The 15,755-nt window shown below is 45.4% G+C and overlaps 1 protein-coding gene across 2 annotated transcripts; it reads right to left on the bottom strand.

The window, feature by feature from the left end:
• Positions 1–318: 318 nt before the first annotated feature.
• Positions 319–12,171, bottom strand: LOC115463593 (gastrula zinc finger protein XlCGF57.1-like). 2 transcript variants are annotated; one of them, XM_030194259.1, is made up of 3 exons: positions 12,101–12,171; positions 7,831–7,899; positions 319–2,008 (listed from the first exon to the last, which is right to left on the bottom strand). In XM_030194259.1, the coding sequence occupies exons 1-3, from the start codon at positions 12,132–12,134 to the stop codon at positions 594–596; spliced, it is 1,518 nt and encodes a 505-aa protein (XP_030050119.1). In that variant the 5' UTR covers positions 12,135–12,171; the 3' UTR covers positions 319–593. The 2 variants fall into 2 exon arrangements, with proteins under 2 accessions (XP_030050119.1, XP_030050129.1); XM_030194269.1 differs by lacking the exon at positions 7,831–7,899 and having other exon boundaries at positions 12,101–12,123.
• Between the last annotated feature and the right edge of the window lie 3,584 nt (positions 12,172–15,755).

Genomic DNA, 15,755 nt, shown 5'->3' with positions numbered 1-15,755 from the left:
GTGAACTTTTTTCTGCACTCAGCACACATAAATGGTTTCTCTCCCATATAGGTGGTTTCTCTCGCATATGGGTGAGTTGCTGACTTTTTAGATGTGAAAGCTGTGTGAGTCTTTTCTTACACTCAGTACATTTAAATAGTTTCTCTCCTGTTAGGATTATTTGGTGAGTTCTTGTAACCACTTGTAACCACTTGCCTCCACCTACCCTCCTCTCCTCCTTCCTGTACACATTAATTGATTTGTTTGCTTTATTTTTTGTCTACTAGATTGTAAGCTCTTTGAGCAGGGACTGTCTTTCTTCTATGTTTGTGCAGCGCTACGTACGCCTTGTAGCGCTATAGAAATGCTAAATAGTAGTAGTAGTAGTAGTAGTAGAGTTCTTACGTCTGAAAGCGTAGCAAAGTGTTTTATTAAACTCACTACATGTAAATGTTTTTTTTTTTTCTGCCTAGTGGGTCACTTGGTGAGCTTTTAGCTCTCAAAGCCAATCAAAGCTTTTACTGTACATAATACATGTGAGTGGTTTCTTTTCCGTGAGTCACTGTGGGTTTGTTTTTTTTTTTATGTGGGGGGGGGGGGACCCTTTCTTACCCTCAGGACATGTAAATTGTTTTTCTCCTGTGTGTCACTTGGTGACTTTTTAGATGAGAAAGTTGTGTGAACCTTTTGTTACACTCAGTACATGTAAATGGTTTCTTTCCTGTATGGATCATTTCGTGTCTTTTTAGATAAGAAAGCCGAGCAAAGCTTTTATTACACTCAGTACATGTATGTGGTTTCACGCCTGAGTGAATCACTTGGTGATATTTTAGCTCTGAATGCCGAGTAAAGGTTTTAATACATTCACTACATGTAAATGGTTTCTCTCCTGTGTGGCTCAGTTGGTGACATCTTAGATGAGAATGCTGTGTGAACCTTTTATTACACTCAGTACATTTAAATGGTTTCTCTCCCATGTGGGTCAGTTGGTGACATTTTAGATGAGCATGCTGTGTGAATCTTTTCTTACACTCAGTACATACATATGGTTTCTCTCCTGTATGGATCATTTGATGTTTTTTTAGATATGGAAGCCTAGCAAAACTTTTATTACATTCTGTACATATATATGGTTTCAGGCCAGAGTGGATCGCTTGGTGGCCTTTTAGCTCAGAAAGCCGAGCAAAGCTTTTACTACATTCACTACATGTAAATGGTTTCTCTCCTCTGTGAGTCACTTGGTGATTTTTTAGATATGAAAACTGTGTGAACCTTTTTTTACAGTCTGTGCACATGAATTGTTTTTCTCCCGTGTGGCTAATTTGATGATTTTTTAGCTGTGAAAGCCAAGCAAATCTTTTGCTACATTCACTGCATTTAAATGGTTTCTCTCCTGTGTGGATCAATTGGTGAATTTTTAGCTGTGAAAGCCAAGCAAATCTTTTACTACACTCACTGCATTTAAATGGTTTCTCTCCTGTGTGGATCATTTGGTGCCTCTTTAGATAGAAAATCTGTGTGAACGTTTTCTTACACTCAGTACATATGAACGGTTTCTCACCCGTGTGGGTCAGTTGATGCCTTTTCAGATGAGAAAGCTGTGTGAACTTTTTCTTACACTCAGTACATGTAAACAATTTCTTTCTTTTGACTTTTTTGCAGTTTCTTTCAATATATGTAATTTCTTGCTGGTCTTTTTTTCTTTTCTCCTCTCCCGTGTCAAGGTTACAAGTCATGCAATCATTATTATTCGTTTGGGATGTGCTCTCTGCTAAGCGTTTCTTGTGCCCATGCATGTTAGTGAGCTCCTCGTAACTTCTCTCACACTTTGCAACTCCATCCAGTGAGCCACCCACAGGGTCTTTTTTCTCTTCTAATTCCTCCTGCTCGTTCCTTCTGTTTCTCCTCTTAGGTCCCTGGGAAATATTCTCACAAACGTTTTCTGATTGTCTTTTGGCTTGTTCCACTGCTACAGGATGCTCCCCTTGATTCTTTTCTCTCTTCTTTTTTTGTGGCATCAGCTGATTTGCTGGATATATTAAAAAAAAAAGGCTTTAATCATGTGTTAGAAGAGAAGTGGTTTCTAAAATATTACATGATATAATAAAAAGAAGAATAGGTTTTCTTGCACTGGGATTTTCTGTTTATTCTACTTGTGAGATGTATACATAAGTACATAAGTGTTGCCATACTGGGAAAGACCAAAGGTCCATCAAGCCCAGCATCCTGTTTCCAACAGTGGCCAATCCCTGGCAAGATCCCAAAAAAGTACAAAAGATTTTATACTGCTTATCCCAGAAATAGTGGATTTTCCCCAAGTCCAATTTAATAATGGTCTATGGACGTCAGACTCACAGAAACAGAAGCCTGCGCAGCCTTCTAGAATCTCCAATAGTAGCAACATTCCATGTAGAATCTCCAATAGTATCTATTTTATTTTTGTTACATTTGTACCCCGCGCTTTCCCACTCATGGCAGGCTCAATGCGGCTTACATGGGGCAATGGAGGGTTAAGTGACTTACCCAGAGTCACAAGGAGCTGCCTGTGCCTGAAGTGGGAATCGAACTCAGTTCCCCAGGACCAAAGTCCACCACCCTAACCACTAGGCCACTCCTCCACTCTGTTTAGAGTTTGCTTGATCCTTCTTGGTGTTAAAAGGTTTTATTGCACTCTGGGAGTTTTAAGGCTTTGCTTATTTAAATAATTTTGAGATCGACAGCCCTTGCAAACTGTTTCGAACCAAAGACTTTAGCAAACTTTGTTTGGGTGTGTTTATTGTTAGACTGTTTGCTTCCCCTATTGGGTGTTAATTGTAAGTTACATTAGTTGGGGTTTGAGATGGCTCAAAATTGGCAGAGCGGCTTGGAAAGAATAATCCGAATCATAGTTATCTGATGCTAGGGTCCACCTTGGGGGTCAGTACTCAAGAAAAAGATCTGGGTGTCGTTGTAGATAATACGCATCTTCTGCTCAGTGTGTGGCGGCGGCCAAAAAAGCAAACAGGATGCTAGGAATTATTAGAAAAGGGATGGTGAATAAGACCGAAAATACTATAATGCCTTTGTATCGCTCCATGGTGCGTCCGCACCTTGAGTATTGCATTCAGTTCTGGTTGCTGGATCTCAAAAAAGATATAGCGGAATTGGAAAAGGTTCAAAGAAGAGCGACTAAAACGATAAAGGGGATGGAACTCGTCTCGTATAAGGAAAGGCTAAAGAGGTTAGGGTTCTTCAGCTTGGAGAAGAGGCGGATGAGGGGAGATATGACTGAAGTGGTGTAGAATGAGTAGAAGTAAATCGATTTTTTACTCGTTCCAAAAGTACAAAGACTAGGGGGCACTCGAGGAAGTTACATGGAAATACTTTTAAAACAAATAGGAGGAAATATTTTTTCACTCAACGAATAGTTAAGCTCTGGAACTCTTTGCCGGAGGAGGTGGTAACAGTGGTTAGCGTATCTGGGTTCAAAAAAGGTTTGGACAAGTTCCTGGAGGAAAAGTCCATAGTCTGCTATTGAGACAGACATGGGAAGCAACTGCTTGCCCTGGGATTTGTAGTATGGAGTGTTGCCACGATTTGGGTTTCTGCCAGGTACGTGTGACATGGCTTGGCCACTGTTTGGAAAACAGGATACTGGGCTAGATGGACCATTGGTCTGACCAAGTATGGCTACTCTTATGCTCTTACGAAAAAGAAATAAACCAGGGAAATGTGAGGTTTACAACCCAAATGGAGCTGAGACACAACTTGCTGAAATGTGAAAGCATAGTGCTAGTGCCGAGTGGCGTAGCAGGGGGGGGTGCCACCCGGGGCGGTTCGCCTTTGCACCCCCCCCCCCCGGGTGCAGCACGATGACACCCCCTCCCCCCCTCCCAGCTCCCGCACCCTACCTTTAAAAAGAATATCGGGAGGCGAGGCGCAGCGCCTTGCGCCTGCATGTAAAAGAAATGTGGACCGTCGGGCCTTCTCTCGCTCTGTCTGTCCCACCCTTGCGGAAATAGGAAGTTGCGTCAGCGGAAGGCGGGACAGATAGAGCGAGGGAAGACCCGACAGTCCACATTTCTTTTACGTGCAGGGCAGGCGCGAGGCGCTGCGCCTCGCCTCCCGATATTCTTTTTAAAGGTAGGGTGTGGGAGCTGGTCGGGGGGGGGTGTTGATTCGCCGAGGGGGAGGGAGCTGGCAGGGAGCACCCCCCCCTGAGCTGACACCTGGGGCGGACCGCCCCTCCCGCCCCCCCCCCCTTGCTACGCCACTGCTAGTGCCATGCTAAATAGTGGAGCCCCTGGGCCTCCTATTTTTTTTGTTTCTTTTAAGACATATATTTCCCAATCAGGAACCAGGACCAGCAAGAAGCACTCGCCCGACTAATGAGGCCCATTACCGTATTTTTCGGACTATAAGACACACTTTTTTCCCCCAAAATTTGGGAGGAAAATGGGGGGTGCGTCTTATAGTCCGAAGGTAGCGAGTTTTGGATCGCCGTCCCGTACTTACGCGATGCCATGTTCCGTGGTAGTCTAGTGACGTCGGGGCAGGAAAGAGCCCCCTCTTTCCTGCCCATCGCGCTGCTCTCTGTGCTCCTCACTGCTTCCTGACGGTCTCGGCGAGATTCAAAATGGCCGCCGAGAATCTTGGCGGCCATTTTGAATCTCGCCGAGACCGTCAGGAAGCAGTGAGGAGCACAGAGAGCAGCGCGATGGGCAGGAAAGAGGGGGCTCTTTCCTGCCCCGACGTCACTAGACCACCACGGAACATGGCATCGCGTAAGTACGGGACAGCGGTCCAAAACTCGGACAAGACGCACCGGAGCACCTAGGTTTTAGAGGAGGGAAAAAGGAACATTTTTTTTTTCCTATTTCCCTCCTCTAAAACCTAGGTGCGTCTTATGGTCCGGTGCGTCTTATAGTCCGAAAAATACGGTAACTCCAAACTAACTAATCTAAAAATCAACAAGGCCGACAACAGCCTTGGTCAGACACAAAACAGAGCACGGGAAGGATGACCATCACTGAGAGAAACAGAACGAACGCAGCAAAACACCAGGCTGGATAAAAATAAACAGGAGAGTAGAGGCTGGAAATTAAAATGAAAGCAGAATGAAGGAGCCGCACCAGGGAGGAATTTCGTACCCTTTGCGCAATGGCTTAAACTAGCAGCAGCACCCAAGAGACAACTCAGAGGGGCTTTTTTTTCAGCAATGATCATCACATGTTGTGGCTCGATATACACATTAAACAGATTTCAATTGCACCAAACTCAAAGCCCTGGATTTAAGGTGCTTTTTTTGTACGAAAAAAGGTGCCGGTACTCATTATGGGCGGGGTCACCACATATGGCTCCACCCATGATAGCCACACCCCTTATACCAGCCATGGTGCATATAAACAGACATCATTGAAAATATTATACTAGTATAGGAGAAAAAAATGTGATTGTTTTTCATTATAAATAATTTCTGTAAGCTGTTACAGCTCCAGCATACCCAGTGCAAAATAAGACAGCAGATGTAAATTCTCAAATTGGACATATTCCAAACACTAAAATGAAAATAAAATGATTTTTTTCTACCTTTGTTGTCTGGTGACTTTGTTTTTCTGATCATGTTGGTTCCAGTCTCTGATTCTGCTGCTCTCGATCTGTTCTCTTAACTCAGTTTCCAGGGCTTCCTTTCCATTTATTTCTTTACTTTCCTCCTTTCTTCTTCATTTCTTGCCATACATCCATAAGTAAAAGCTGTGTCCTCCTCTGTGGAATTGACTGGAGGAGGTATAACGTGGATCCAGCTTTTGCCTATTTTCTCCATCCATGTGCAGTTTTTCTCCTCTCTTCCCTTTCCCTCATCTCTGTCCATGTGCATCTTCTTCTTTTTTCTTTCCTTCCCTCCATCCATGTCCAGCACTTCTCCTCTCTCCTCCCCTCCATCCATGTCCAGCATTTCTCCTCTCTCTTCCCTCCCCTGTATCCATATAAAGCAATAATTTTCTCTCCCCTCTCCTCCATCCAAGTCCAGCATTTCTCCTCTCTCCCCGCCAACTCTTCCATCCATCCAAGTCCAGCAATTTTCCTGTATCTCCTGCTCTCCTTTCCATCCATTTCCAGCATTTCTCCTCTCTTCTCTGCCCTCCCATCCATGAGTATCTCCTTCCTGTCTTCCCTCCCCTCCATCCACTTCCAGCATGTCTCCTCTCTCCCCTGCCCTCCCCTCCTATGTCCAGCGATTCTCCTCTCTCCCCTTCCCTCCCCTCTCATCCATGTCCAATGATTCTCCTCTCTTCCCTGCCCTCCCCTTCCATCCGTCCAGTGAATCTCTCTTCCCTGACCTCCCCTCCCATCCATGTCCAGTATGTCTCCTCTCTCCCCTGTCCTCCCCTCCCATCAATGTCAGCTCCCCCATCAATGTCCAGTGATTCTTCTCTGCCACCTGTCCTCACCTGCCATCCATGTCCAGCAATTCTTTCTTCCTTGCCCTCTCCTCCCATCCATGTCCAGCAATTCTCTCTTCCCTGCCCTCCCCTCCCATCCATGTACAGCGATTCTCCTCTCTCCCCTGCCCTCCTCTCCCATCCATGTCCAGCAATTCTCTCTTCCCTGCCCTCCCCTCCCATCCATGTCCAGCGATTCTTCTTCTCCCAGCCCATCCTCCTCCTCCACTGCCTGCCTGCCAGCGAAGCGATAAAGGAAGGCTGCCAGCATTGGACTCTGCAGAGTGAACGGTGCAGCGATTGAGAGAGGCTGGCAGCGTCGGAGCTTCCCTCTGCGAGTCCCGCCTATGCGGAAACAGGAAGTTGAAACAAAGTAGGCAGAACTCGCAGAGGGAAGCTCCGACGCTGCCAGCCTCTCTCAATCACTGTACCGTTCGCGCTGCCCAGTCCGTAAAAAAAACAGTAAGTAGGGGAGTGAGAGGAAGGGTGCAGGACTCGCCAGGGGAAAAAAAGGTGCTGGTACGCCGTACCAGTGCGTACCGGCACAAAAAAAGCCTTGTGGATTTCAAACATGGCTGGATGACCAGAGAACTAGACCGAGAGCGTACATTGGATATGGTCTACTTAGATTTCAGCAAAGCCTTTGATACTGTTGCTCATAGGAGGCTTATAAGAAAACTGAGTGCCCTGAGGGTAGGTCCCAAGGTGGTGAACCAGATCAGAAATCGGTTGGCTGACAGATGATAGAGGGTGGTGGTAAATGGAATTCACATGGAATAAAGAAAGGCGTGTAGTGTTGTGCCTCAGGGGTCAGGCCTAAGCCAATTCTGTTCAATGTCTTCATGAATGATATGGCTGATGCCTTTTTGCAGATAACACAAAGCTCTGCAACACAGTGGACACCCCAGAGGACGTAGACAACACGAGTAGTGACCTCCAAAAATTAGAAACGAGATTTAAAGCTTGGCAGTTAAGCTTTGATGCAAAGAAGTGCAGACTGATCCATTTTGGGTGAGGAATCAAAAGGAGCTACATAAGACAGGAGGAGAGAGGGTGATGTGCAGAGACCAGGACAGGGACCTCAGGGTGATTACATTTGCTGACAATGCAAGTTATTCAAAGTGGTTAAATCACAAGAAGATTGTGAAAAATTGCCAATAGGATCTTATGAGACTGGGCATCTAAATAGCTGATGACATTTAGTGTGGGCAAGTGCAAAGTGACGCATGTAGAGAAGAGAAACCCAAACCAGGAGTCACCACCCAGGAAAAAGTACTTACGAGTACTAACCTCCACTTTGTAATACCTCTTCTTACTCTGAGCACTATATTATCACATAACTATGCTCTGCAATACCTGGATAAGGGCAGGTTATAAATAATAAATCTAATCTCTTCTTACTCTCTACAGTATTTTTGTTATTACTCACCTGTGCACGAGTGACACTTTTCCTCTTGATTAATCCTTGATAATATGTCAGGATTGATCCTTTCATAGCCTGATTTCAACAGAAAAAAAATGAAAACTGAGTTATATTTCCCTTATAGTCTCAGAAAAATACCCAGGAAGCAGCTTATGATGGGGGAGGGGAGGGAGGAACTATTACAGGGGTGTGCTGGTAAATTTTTAACAACGGGCTCTCTCTCTCCGGGCATAGCCGGCCCTGAAATTGTGTGTGTGTGTGGGGGGGGGATGTCTCTCTCTCCCCTCCCTTGTGCGGGCACGCTAGGCATACCTTTGCCGAGCCCCACTAGCCAATAAATGGACTGCCACCACTCTCTGCTGCTTGTTTCTGGCTCTGAGCAGCATGATGGAACCTTCTTGCGCTTGCATGAAAAGTCTCAGCCTGATGCTCAGAGTCAGAAATAAGGAGCAGGGAGCAGCAGCAGTCTATTTACTCACTGCCATCAAAGTAAAAGAGAATTCAGGAGGGGGGCCCAAGCCCACATTTTGGGAGTCAGTTGTTAAAGTAGCCATGGGGAGGCCTACTTTAACAACCGGCTCCCAAAATTCTTAAAAACTTAACAAACGGCTCTCGCGAGCCCGTGAGAGCCCGCTCCAGCACACCACTGAACTATTACCACCTCCATCGTAAAGCAGAGGGATCTGGGGGTTATTATACCTCACTTTGAGTACTCTGGCACTGGAACTAGTCAAACATTTGTATAACAAATGATTTTATCACCTATGAAAGAGGGAGCTGTGACTCTCTGATATTTTTAGCAATCTGGTATATTATGAGATCCCTTAGTATTAATAATCGATTCAGGGGGCTCCAGTGAGTCAACTTTCAGGATCACTGCTGAGCCTTCAGCTACTAAATTGGATCAATATTTCTACACACTCAGACCTTGGCTTCACTGAGTCTAGAAGGTCTTTACTATAGAGCTGAAAAGGTTCTATGTAACAGACTTATGCCAGGATGCTGTAAGGGGATGAGAGTCATTATTAAAGTCTGAAGAGAGACAGTACTAGATTATTTCTTTGAATTACCCAAATCATCTGTTACCCCAAATTTGAACATTATACCCTATTAATGCTCTTAAGGCTATAGTGAGGGGAGGAGGGATTACTGATGCACAAAGATTCCAGCTTTACAACAGGTGTTGACCGTTCTCTGAGAGTTGAGCCCTCAGGTGCGGGTGGCCAGTAGGACTTGGAGGGTCCTCAGAAGGGCTGGCAGGGTCCTGAGAGAGGGACAGAGCCGAGCAGACTGGCAGAGTGCAGCGAGGTTGAAGATGTCAGATGGTCATCCAAGGCAGGGTCAACGTCAAGGCTAGGGTCAGGCCAGGCGGCAATCCAAGGCAGGGAACCCAAAGTGAGAACCACAAACCAGTACAGAGGCTAGAACCAGGACCTACTGCCAAGGCACCGTTAACAGAGACCCGAAGATAAAGGGTAAAGGATGTCTGACATCAGGGCAGTGCCCCGATATCCCCCACGTCCATGATCACGACCTGGAAGTGCACGTTCCCTAGCACGAGATGGAAGCAGCCAAAGAGAGATGTGTCACAGGGAGAGAACACGCCACATAGTAACATAGTAAATACGGCAGATAAAGACCTGAACGGTCCATCCAGTCTTCCCAACAAGATAAACTCATTTTACATGGTATGTGATACTTTATATGTATACCCGAGTTTGATTTGTCCCTGCCATTTTCAGGGCACAGACCGTAGAAGTCTGCCCAGCACTGGCATTGCTTCCCAATTACTGGCGTTGCCATCCAATCTCCGCTAAGATTTTGCGGAACCATTCCTTCTAAACAGGATTCCTTTGTGTTTTTCTTATGCATATTTGAATTCCATTACTGTTTTCATCTCCACCACCTCCCGCGGGAGGGCACTCCACGTATCTACCACCCTTTCTGTGAAATAATACTTCCTGGCATTACTCCTGAGTCTGCCCCCCTTCACCCTCAATACATGTCCTCTAGTTCTACCACCTTCCCGTCTCCGGAAAAGGTTCGTTTGCGGATTAATACCTTTCAAATATTTGAACGTCTGTATCATGTCACCCCTGTTTCTCCTTTCCTCCAGGGTATACATGTTCAGGTCGGCAAGTCTCTCCTCATACGGTTGCCAGTGCATCTGTCACAGGGAGACGCACTGGCAAGGTAGGACTGCGTGAAACTTGGTTCCGCCCCAGCCATTTCAAATGAAAGGCTCAAAATGTTTGGCCCTTCTCATGGCATCGGAGGCCATAGGCCCTGACATTCATATTTCTCTCTAGAGACTGCTGTAAATCCTCCAAAGAGCTGCTGGTATGAAGGAAGCCAAGTCCTCGCATACAGAAGTTTCATTCCCAATATGTGGGGAAGACCAGCAGGATCAAAGTTAAAAAGAGCAGGAACCAAGACTGATTCTTGGAGGACATGACATGGTTTTTAAGGTCCTGATCTGCTCTTTCCCTGTAATTAACACATGGAAGCGGCAGTTAATGAAAATTTCTCATATTACTCTTATCATTTATTGATCCTGGAGACAATTCTGCAGCTTTAGGAGCAGCTGACCATGCCAAACGGTATCATAAGCTGAGGAAATATCAATAGACAAAGCGACTGTGACAGAACAGTGTGTTTTAAGCCTGTAAAATTGCCTTATTAAATCCTGAAGTGCATTTCTCTAGTTTGGCCAGCAGGTGGTGCATGTTATGTTTTAAGCTGTTACAAACAACTGACCTTTCTTTCTTTAGGTTTCTGGTTCCCAAACCTGGTCCTGAAGGCATCCCAGCCAGTCAGGATTTCAGGATATCCACAATGAATATTCACGAGAGAGGTTTGCATGCACTGCCTTCACTGCTTGCAAATCTCTTCCATGGACCAGGTTTGGGAACCACTGCCTTAGTTAATACAGATAAGGAAATGCCTGAGTGATGTAACCAGCAATTTTCAAATGTTGTTGACTGGCCTCTGATTGGTCCAGGAGTTGTTGTTTTTTTTTTTTTAGTTTCAATTGTACTGGCTTTTGTTCCAGTTTCAGCCCGGAAGAAGAGAGAGAGAGAGAGCTCTTTGCTGAAGCCTGTAAGAAAAACAGTTATATATGTCCAGATCTCCCCAGGTACTTTTTAGGAAGTCAACCAATATTTAGTTAGTGTTATAATTGATCCATATTTCAGCTATCTGTTATTGTTTGCTGATTGCACATTTTGTTTTTGCTCATTTTTCAAGTGTGACAATAAACCTGTTTAGTTTGTTGACTCTGCTTGTCTGGACTGATAAAGGACCCTGGTGGTTTGTGTGTTGGATTTGTAAGTGCTTTCTGGGAACTGTGGGACCACTGGGAACGTGGTCCAGTAACCTAGAAATCACTGGGGATAATTTGAGAGCGGGAGACTCACCCAGAGGCGGTTGTGACCCAGTCAGTGGGAGGAGGGTGCTAGTGTAGAGAACAAGCAGCAGGTGCAGGCTGACCTGAGCTGTGCTGGGGATAGACCCTCTAACTGGCCATGGGGTAACCCCAGGTAGGTGGCTAGGCATTTCGTGACAGCGATAGATTTTTTTTATTGGTCTGAAATGCTAATTCAGGTCGATGTGGAGCTTCTGTTTATGCTTTCCAAAAATACTAGGACAAGGGGGCATGCGATGAAGCTGCAGTGTAGTAAATTTAAAACGAATCGGAGGAAATTTTTCTTCGCTCAACACGTAGACTCTGGAATTTGTTGCCGGAAAAAGTGGTTAAGGCGGTTGGCTTAGCGGACTTTAAAAAAAAGGTTTGGACGGCTTCCTGGAGGAAAAGGCCATAGAATGTTATTGAATGGATGTGGGAATAATCCGCTATTTCTGGGATGGGCGGGACAAATTGTTTGTTCTTTTGGCCGCTGTCGGAGACAGAGTGCTGGCCTCGATGGACCCTTGGTCTGTCCCGGCATGGCGATGCTTATGCTTATGTACTTAATCTTTTACAGCCAGGTCCTGAGCATCTGTGCTGCCCTGCCCCTTGTTTTCAGACTTGTTACAAGAGGTAGAGGAGGATCTCTTCCTGATTTAAAGGGGAAGAAACAAACGGGGGCACACTGGATAGTCTTATGGTCACTCAGGCCTGACCTCACACTGTCATCTTATGTCTGAGAGCAATGCTGAAATGAATCCTGATCATACTTAGAAGTTTCTGGAGTGGAGGAGCTACAGAAAAATGTATCAAATTATTTGTAATAAATCACATGCTGTCTACATAAAATGCAGATAATTCAGTCCTTACCCAAAGAGATCAGGGTCTCATAATTCTCCTTCATCACCTCCCTGTAAAGCTCCTTCTGCCCTTCATCTAAATACTCCCACTCCTCCTGAGAGAAAGAGACAGCGATTTCCTCAAATGTCACCCGCATCTGAAATACAAACCAGAAACACACTCAGGGACAGGAAGAGGTGCTCAGAAAGCATTACATATAATAACATAGTAAATGACGGCGGATAAAGACCTGAACGGTCCATCCAGTCTACCCAACAAGACAAACTCATTTTACATGGTATGCGATACCTTATATTTATACCCGAGTTTGATTTGTCCTTGACATTCTCAGGGCACAGACCGTAGAAGCATGCCCTGTACTCTTCTTGTACTAACGTTGAAGACCCTTAAAAATTTACACTCCAGCCCATCCCTATCAATTCAGTCATGGTCAGGGCGTAGACCGTAGAAGTCTGTCCTGCACTGGTTTTACTCTCCAAACACCAGCGTCGCCACCCAATCTCCGCTAAGATTCTGTAGATCCATTCCTTCTAAACAGGATTCCTTTATGTTTATACTAGGAAAGAAGGCCCGTTTCTCAGAGCAATGAAATGGGCGCTAGCTTTTTTTTTTTGGGGGGGGGGGGGTGACTCACATACGGAGAACAGTGGCGATTTTCCTGGGCCGCCCCGTGGCTCGTTGCGGTTGTAGCTGGTTCGTGCGCCGCCGCTGTTGCTAGCGTTGTACCTCTGTGTGGGTGGCGATTTTCCTGGGCCGCCCTCGACGTCTTCGCGTTTTGACGCGAGGGCGGAGCACAGGTACAGCAATAAAACTCACCCTCAACGTTTGCTCCACCCTCGATGTCATGACGTTTTGACGCGAGGGCAGGGCCCGATGGCTTCACCACCATGAACCTTCGAACCTGAAGGAACTGAAGTCAGTGGCTTGGCTTCACTGACGTCAGTGTCCTCAGAACGTTGAGGGTGAGTTTTATTAAAGTAGATGTTTGAATTCCATTACCATTTTCATCTCCACCACCTCCCGCGGAAGGGCATTCCACGTTGTCTACCACCCTTTCCGTGAAAAAAAATACTTCCTGGCATTACTCCAGAGTCTGCCCCCCCTTCAACCTCAATTCATTTCCTCTAGTTCTACCACCTTCCCGTCTCTGGAAAAGGGTCGTTTGCGGATTAATACCTTTCAAATATATTTGAATGTCTGTATCATGTCACCCCTGTTTCTCCTTTCCTCCAAGGTATACATGTTCAGGTCATTTTAGGATGGAAGATTGGTTGCCAGACTTCTTCCCCTGGGTTTGTCCCTAGAGCCAGTTTTGTCTATGGACACCAGGGTTTGCCCTTGGAGAAAAAGGGCAAAGTTCTGCATTTGAACCATTACTTGAATAGATTTGAGTTTGTCTGCAGATATTTGGTGAACAATTTCAAGAAACTACACAGAAAACTTACTTATCCTACTTTTTTGACAATCCATGTTAGACTGACACCAAGGATAATAAAGATATTACAGTATTTAAATATAATGGTGCCCCTGCTTATGAAATGAATCAAAACTTTTTTCTATCTGGGGATTATGACAATTGGGTTTCTGCCAGGTACTTGGGACCTGGATTGCCCACTGCTGGAAGAAGTATCTGACCCAGTATGGCTATTCTTATGTTCTTAATATCCATTATCCACTTGATTAAAAAATATATGAAAGGCCGGTCAGAAGTTGGTAAGAATTAACACAAAAGGGCTTGAGATTATCTGTCTATCTGTGGGCAAAATAATTCTCCCAAAATTTAATGGCATGGGATACAAGTGGTCACATAGTAAAAATCAGTAAAAATGGGCAAAACTGGACCAGGAGTTTTACAGAAATCACCCCCCACCCCCCCCCCCAAAAAAAGGCCCAATATAGCACATAAAGTTTAGTGCAATGTGATAAGGTTTGGCTGTGGGTAAACCTGGTAAAAAGATGTATCAAGATTGAAAATGGGCCAAATTGGACCAGAGATTCCAAAGAAATAAGCCTGGTCCTCTGCTCCCCCCCCCCCCAACCAAATGCTTCATTGCTTTTCTATGGGAAAAGGAGTTCCAGCTGCTGTAGCACAAAGGCTTAAATACAGTGTACCATTACAATTAAACAATTCCTCCTTTCAAAATGTCTCTCCATGTTCTCTTTTTATATTTCGATATTTTTATTATACATTTCTTGTATACACCAAGAACACCTCTTGTACAACTTAGGAGAACAGTACACACACTTTTATACAAAACACAACCCCCAATGCACAATTCCGCCTCCTACTTTAGTCCCCATCAAGGCTGACCAAACCACAATCCTGGGAAAAGAATAATGAAAGAAACCCCCCTTACCAAAAAGGGAGACAAAAATAAACCCGACTCTGAAGGGAGATGCGGGAGACTATTATACTTGAGGTGCTGATCTCATCTCAACTCCAGGTGATAGAGGAGGAACCCCCTCGCCCCCCCTGGAGTCCAGGAACGCTTTCAACTGCATAGGTTCAAAAAACACATATTTGACAGCCTCCATCTTCACTACACATTTACAGGGATAATTGAGCCAAAACAGGCCCCCCAACTGAAACACAGTAGGCCGCAGCTTAAGAAAAGCTTGCCGCCTCTTCTGTGTTACCTTGGTCACATCAGGATACATCCTTACTTGAACATTCAAAAACTTTTCCTTCCGACATTTAAAGAACAACTTCAAAATCCGGTCTCTATCAAAATGAGAAACAAATGTCACAATAAGAGTGGCTCGCTCCTGCCGCTCCTCTTCGCCCTCCAGCTCCCTAATAAAGTCCAAGGTGTCAAACCGCACAGCAGACTCTCCAACACCAGCCTGCCCGCCATGCGCCACCCGCCTAAAAGGCTGCAAGTAATATATCTGCAAAATTGGCGGGCATCCAGTTCCGGCACCTTTAACACTTCCAAGAGATATTTTTTAAAAGTCAGAATCGGTGCAGTCAGTTGTTGTTTAGGAAAATTGATCACTCGCAGAGTATTAGCCCTCTGCCGATTTTCAAGAGCCTCAATCTTCCCATGCAACCATTTATTTTCTTTAATCATGGAGGCTTGCACCGATTGCACTGACTTAATGGCCACCTCATGGGCCTCAGATCTTTCTCCAACCACCTTCAATTGCTGTCCCATATTTGAAACGGTTTCATTTGGGAGCTGAGAGGCTTGTGACAAAAGCAACATTTTCTGAGAAAGAGAAGTTTCCAAGGTCAACAACGCCTCTCCATGTTCTCTTTTATCATCACCCCTCAATGCCCCCACCCCAAGTTCTACCCCACCCTCAAAAAATGCCCCAGCCTATACCCGCAACCCCCACATCAATCAAAAAACTGCCCTACCTCCAAAACCTACCTTCTTGCAAACTTCCCCACCCACAAGCTCTACCCCCCGCAACTGCCCTACCCCCTAACAGGTACACTCTGCAACTGCCCCACCACTCCGCAAACTGTTCCACCCCCCCCCCCCTCAAACAAAAAAAAACTATGAGAGGGGGGGGGGAGCGAGAGAGACAGAGAGAGGGAGAGATAATGGGGTTGGAAAGAATTAGGAGTCCTTTTACTGAGGCCTAATGTGGAGCTACCACATGGTAAAAAGGGAACTACCATGGGAAGCGCTGAGGCATCCAGAAGTAGTTTTTGGGT

The sequence above is a fragment of the Microcaecilia unicolor genome, chromosome 1 (genome assembly GCF_901765095.1).
Source record: "Microcaecilia unicolor chromosome 1, aMicUni1.1, whole genome shotgun sequence".
NCBI classification, from domain to species: domain Eukaryota; kingdom Metazoa; phylum Chordata; class Amphibia; order Gymnophiona; family Siphonopidae; genus Microcaecilia; species Microcaecilia unicolor.
The sequence above is the reverse complement of the archived record's forward strand: the minus strand, read 5'-3'. Positions and strand labels throughout refer to the sequence as shown.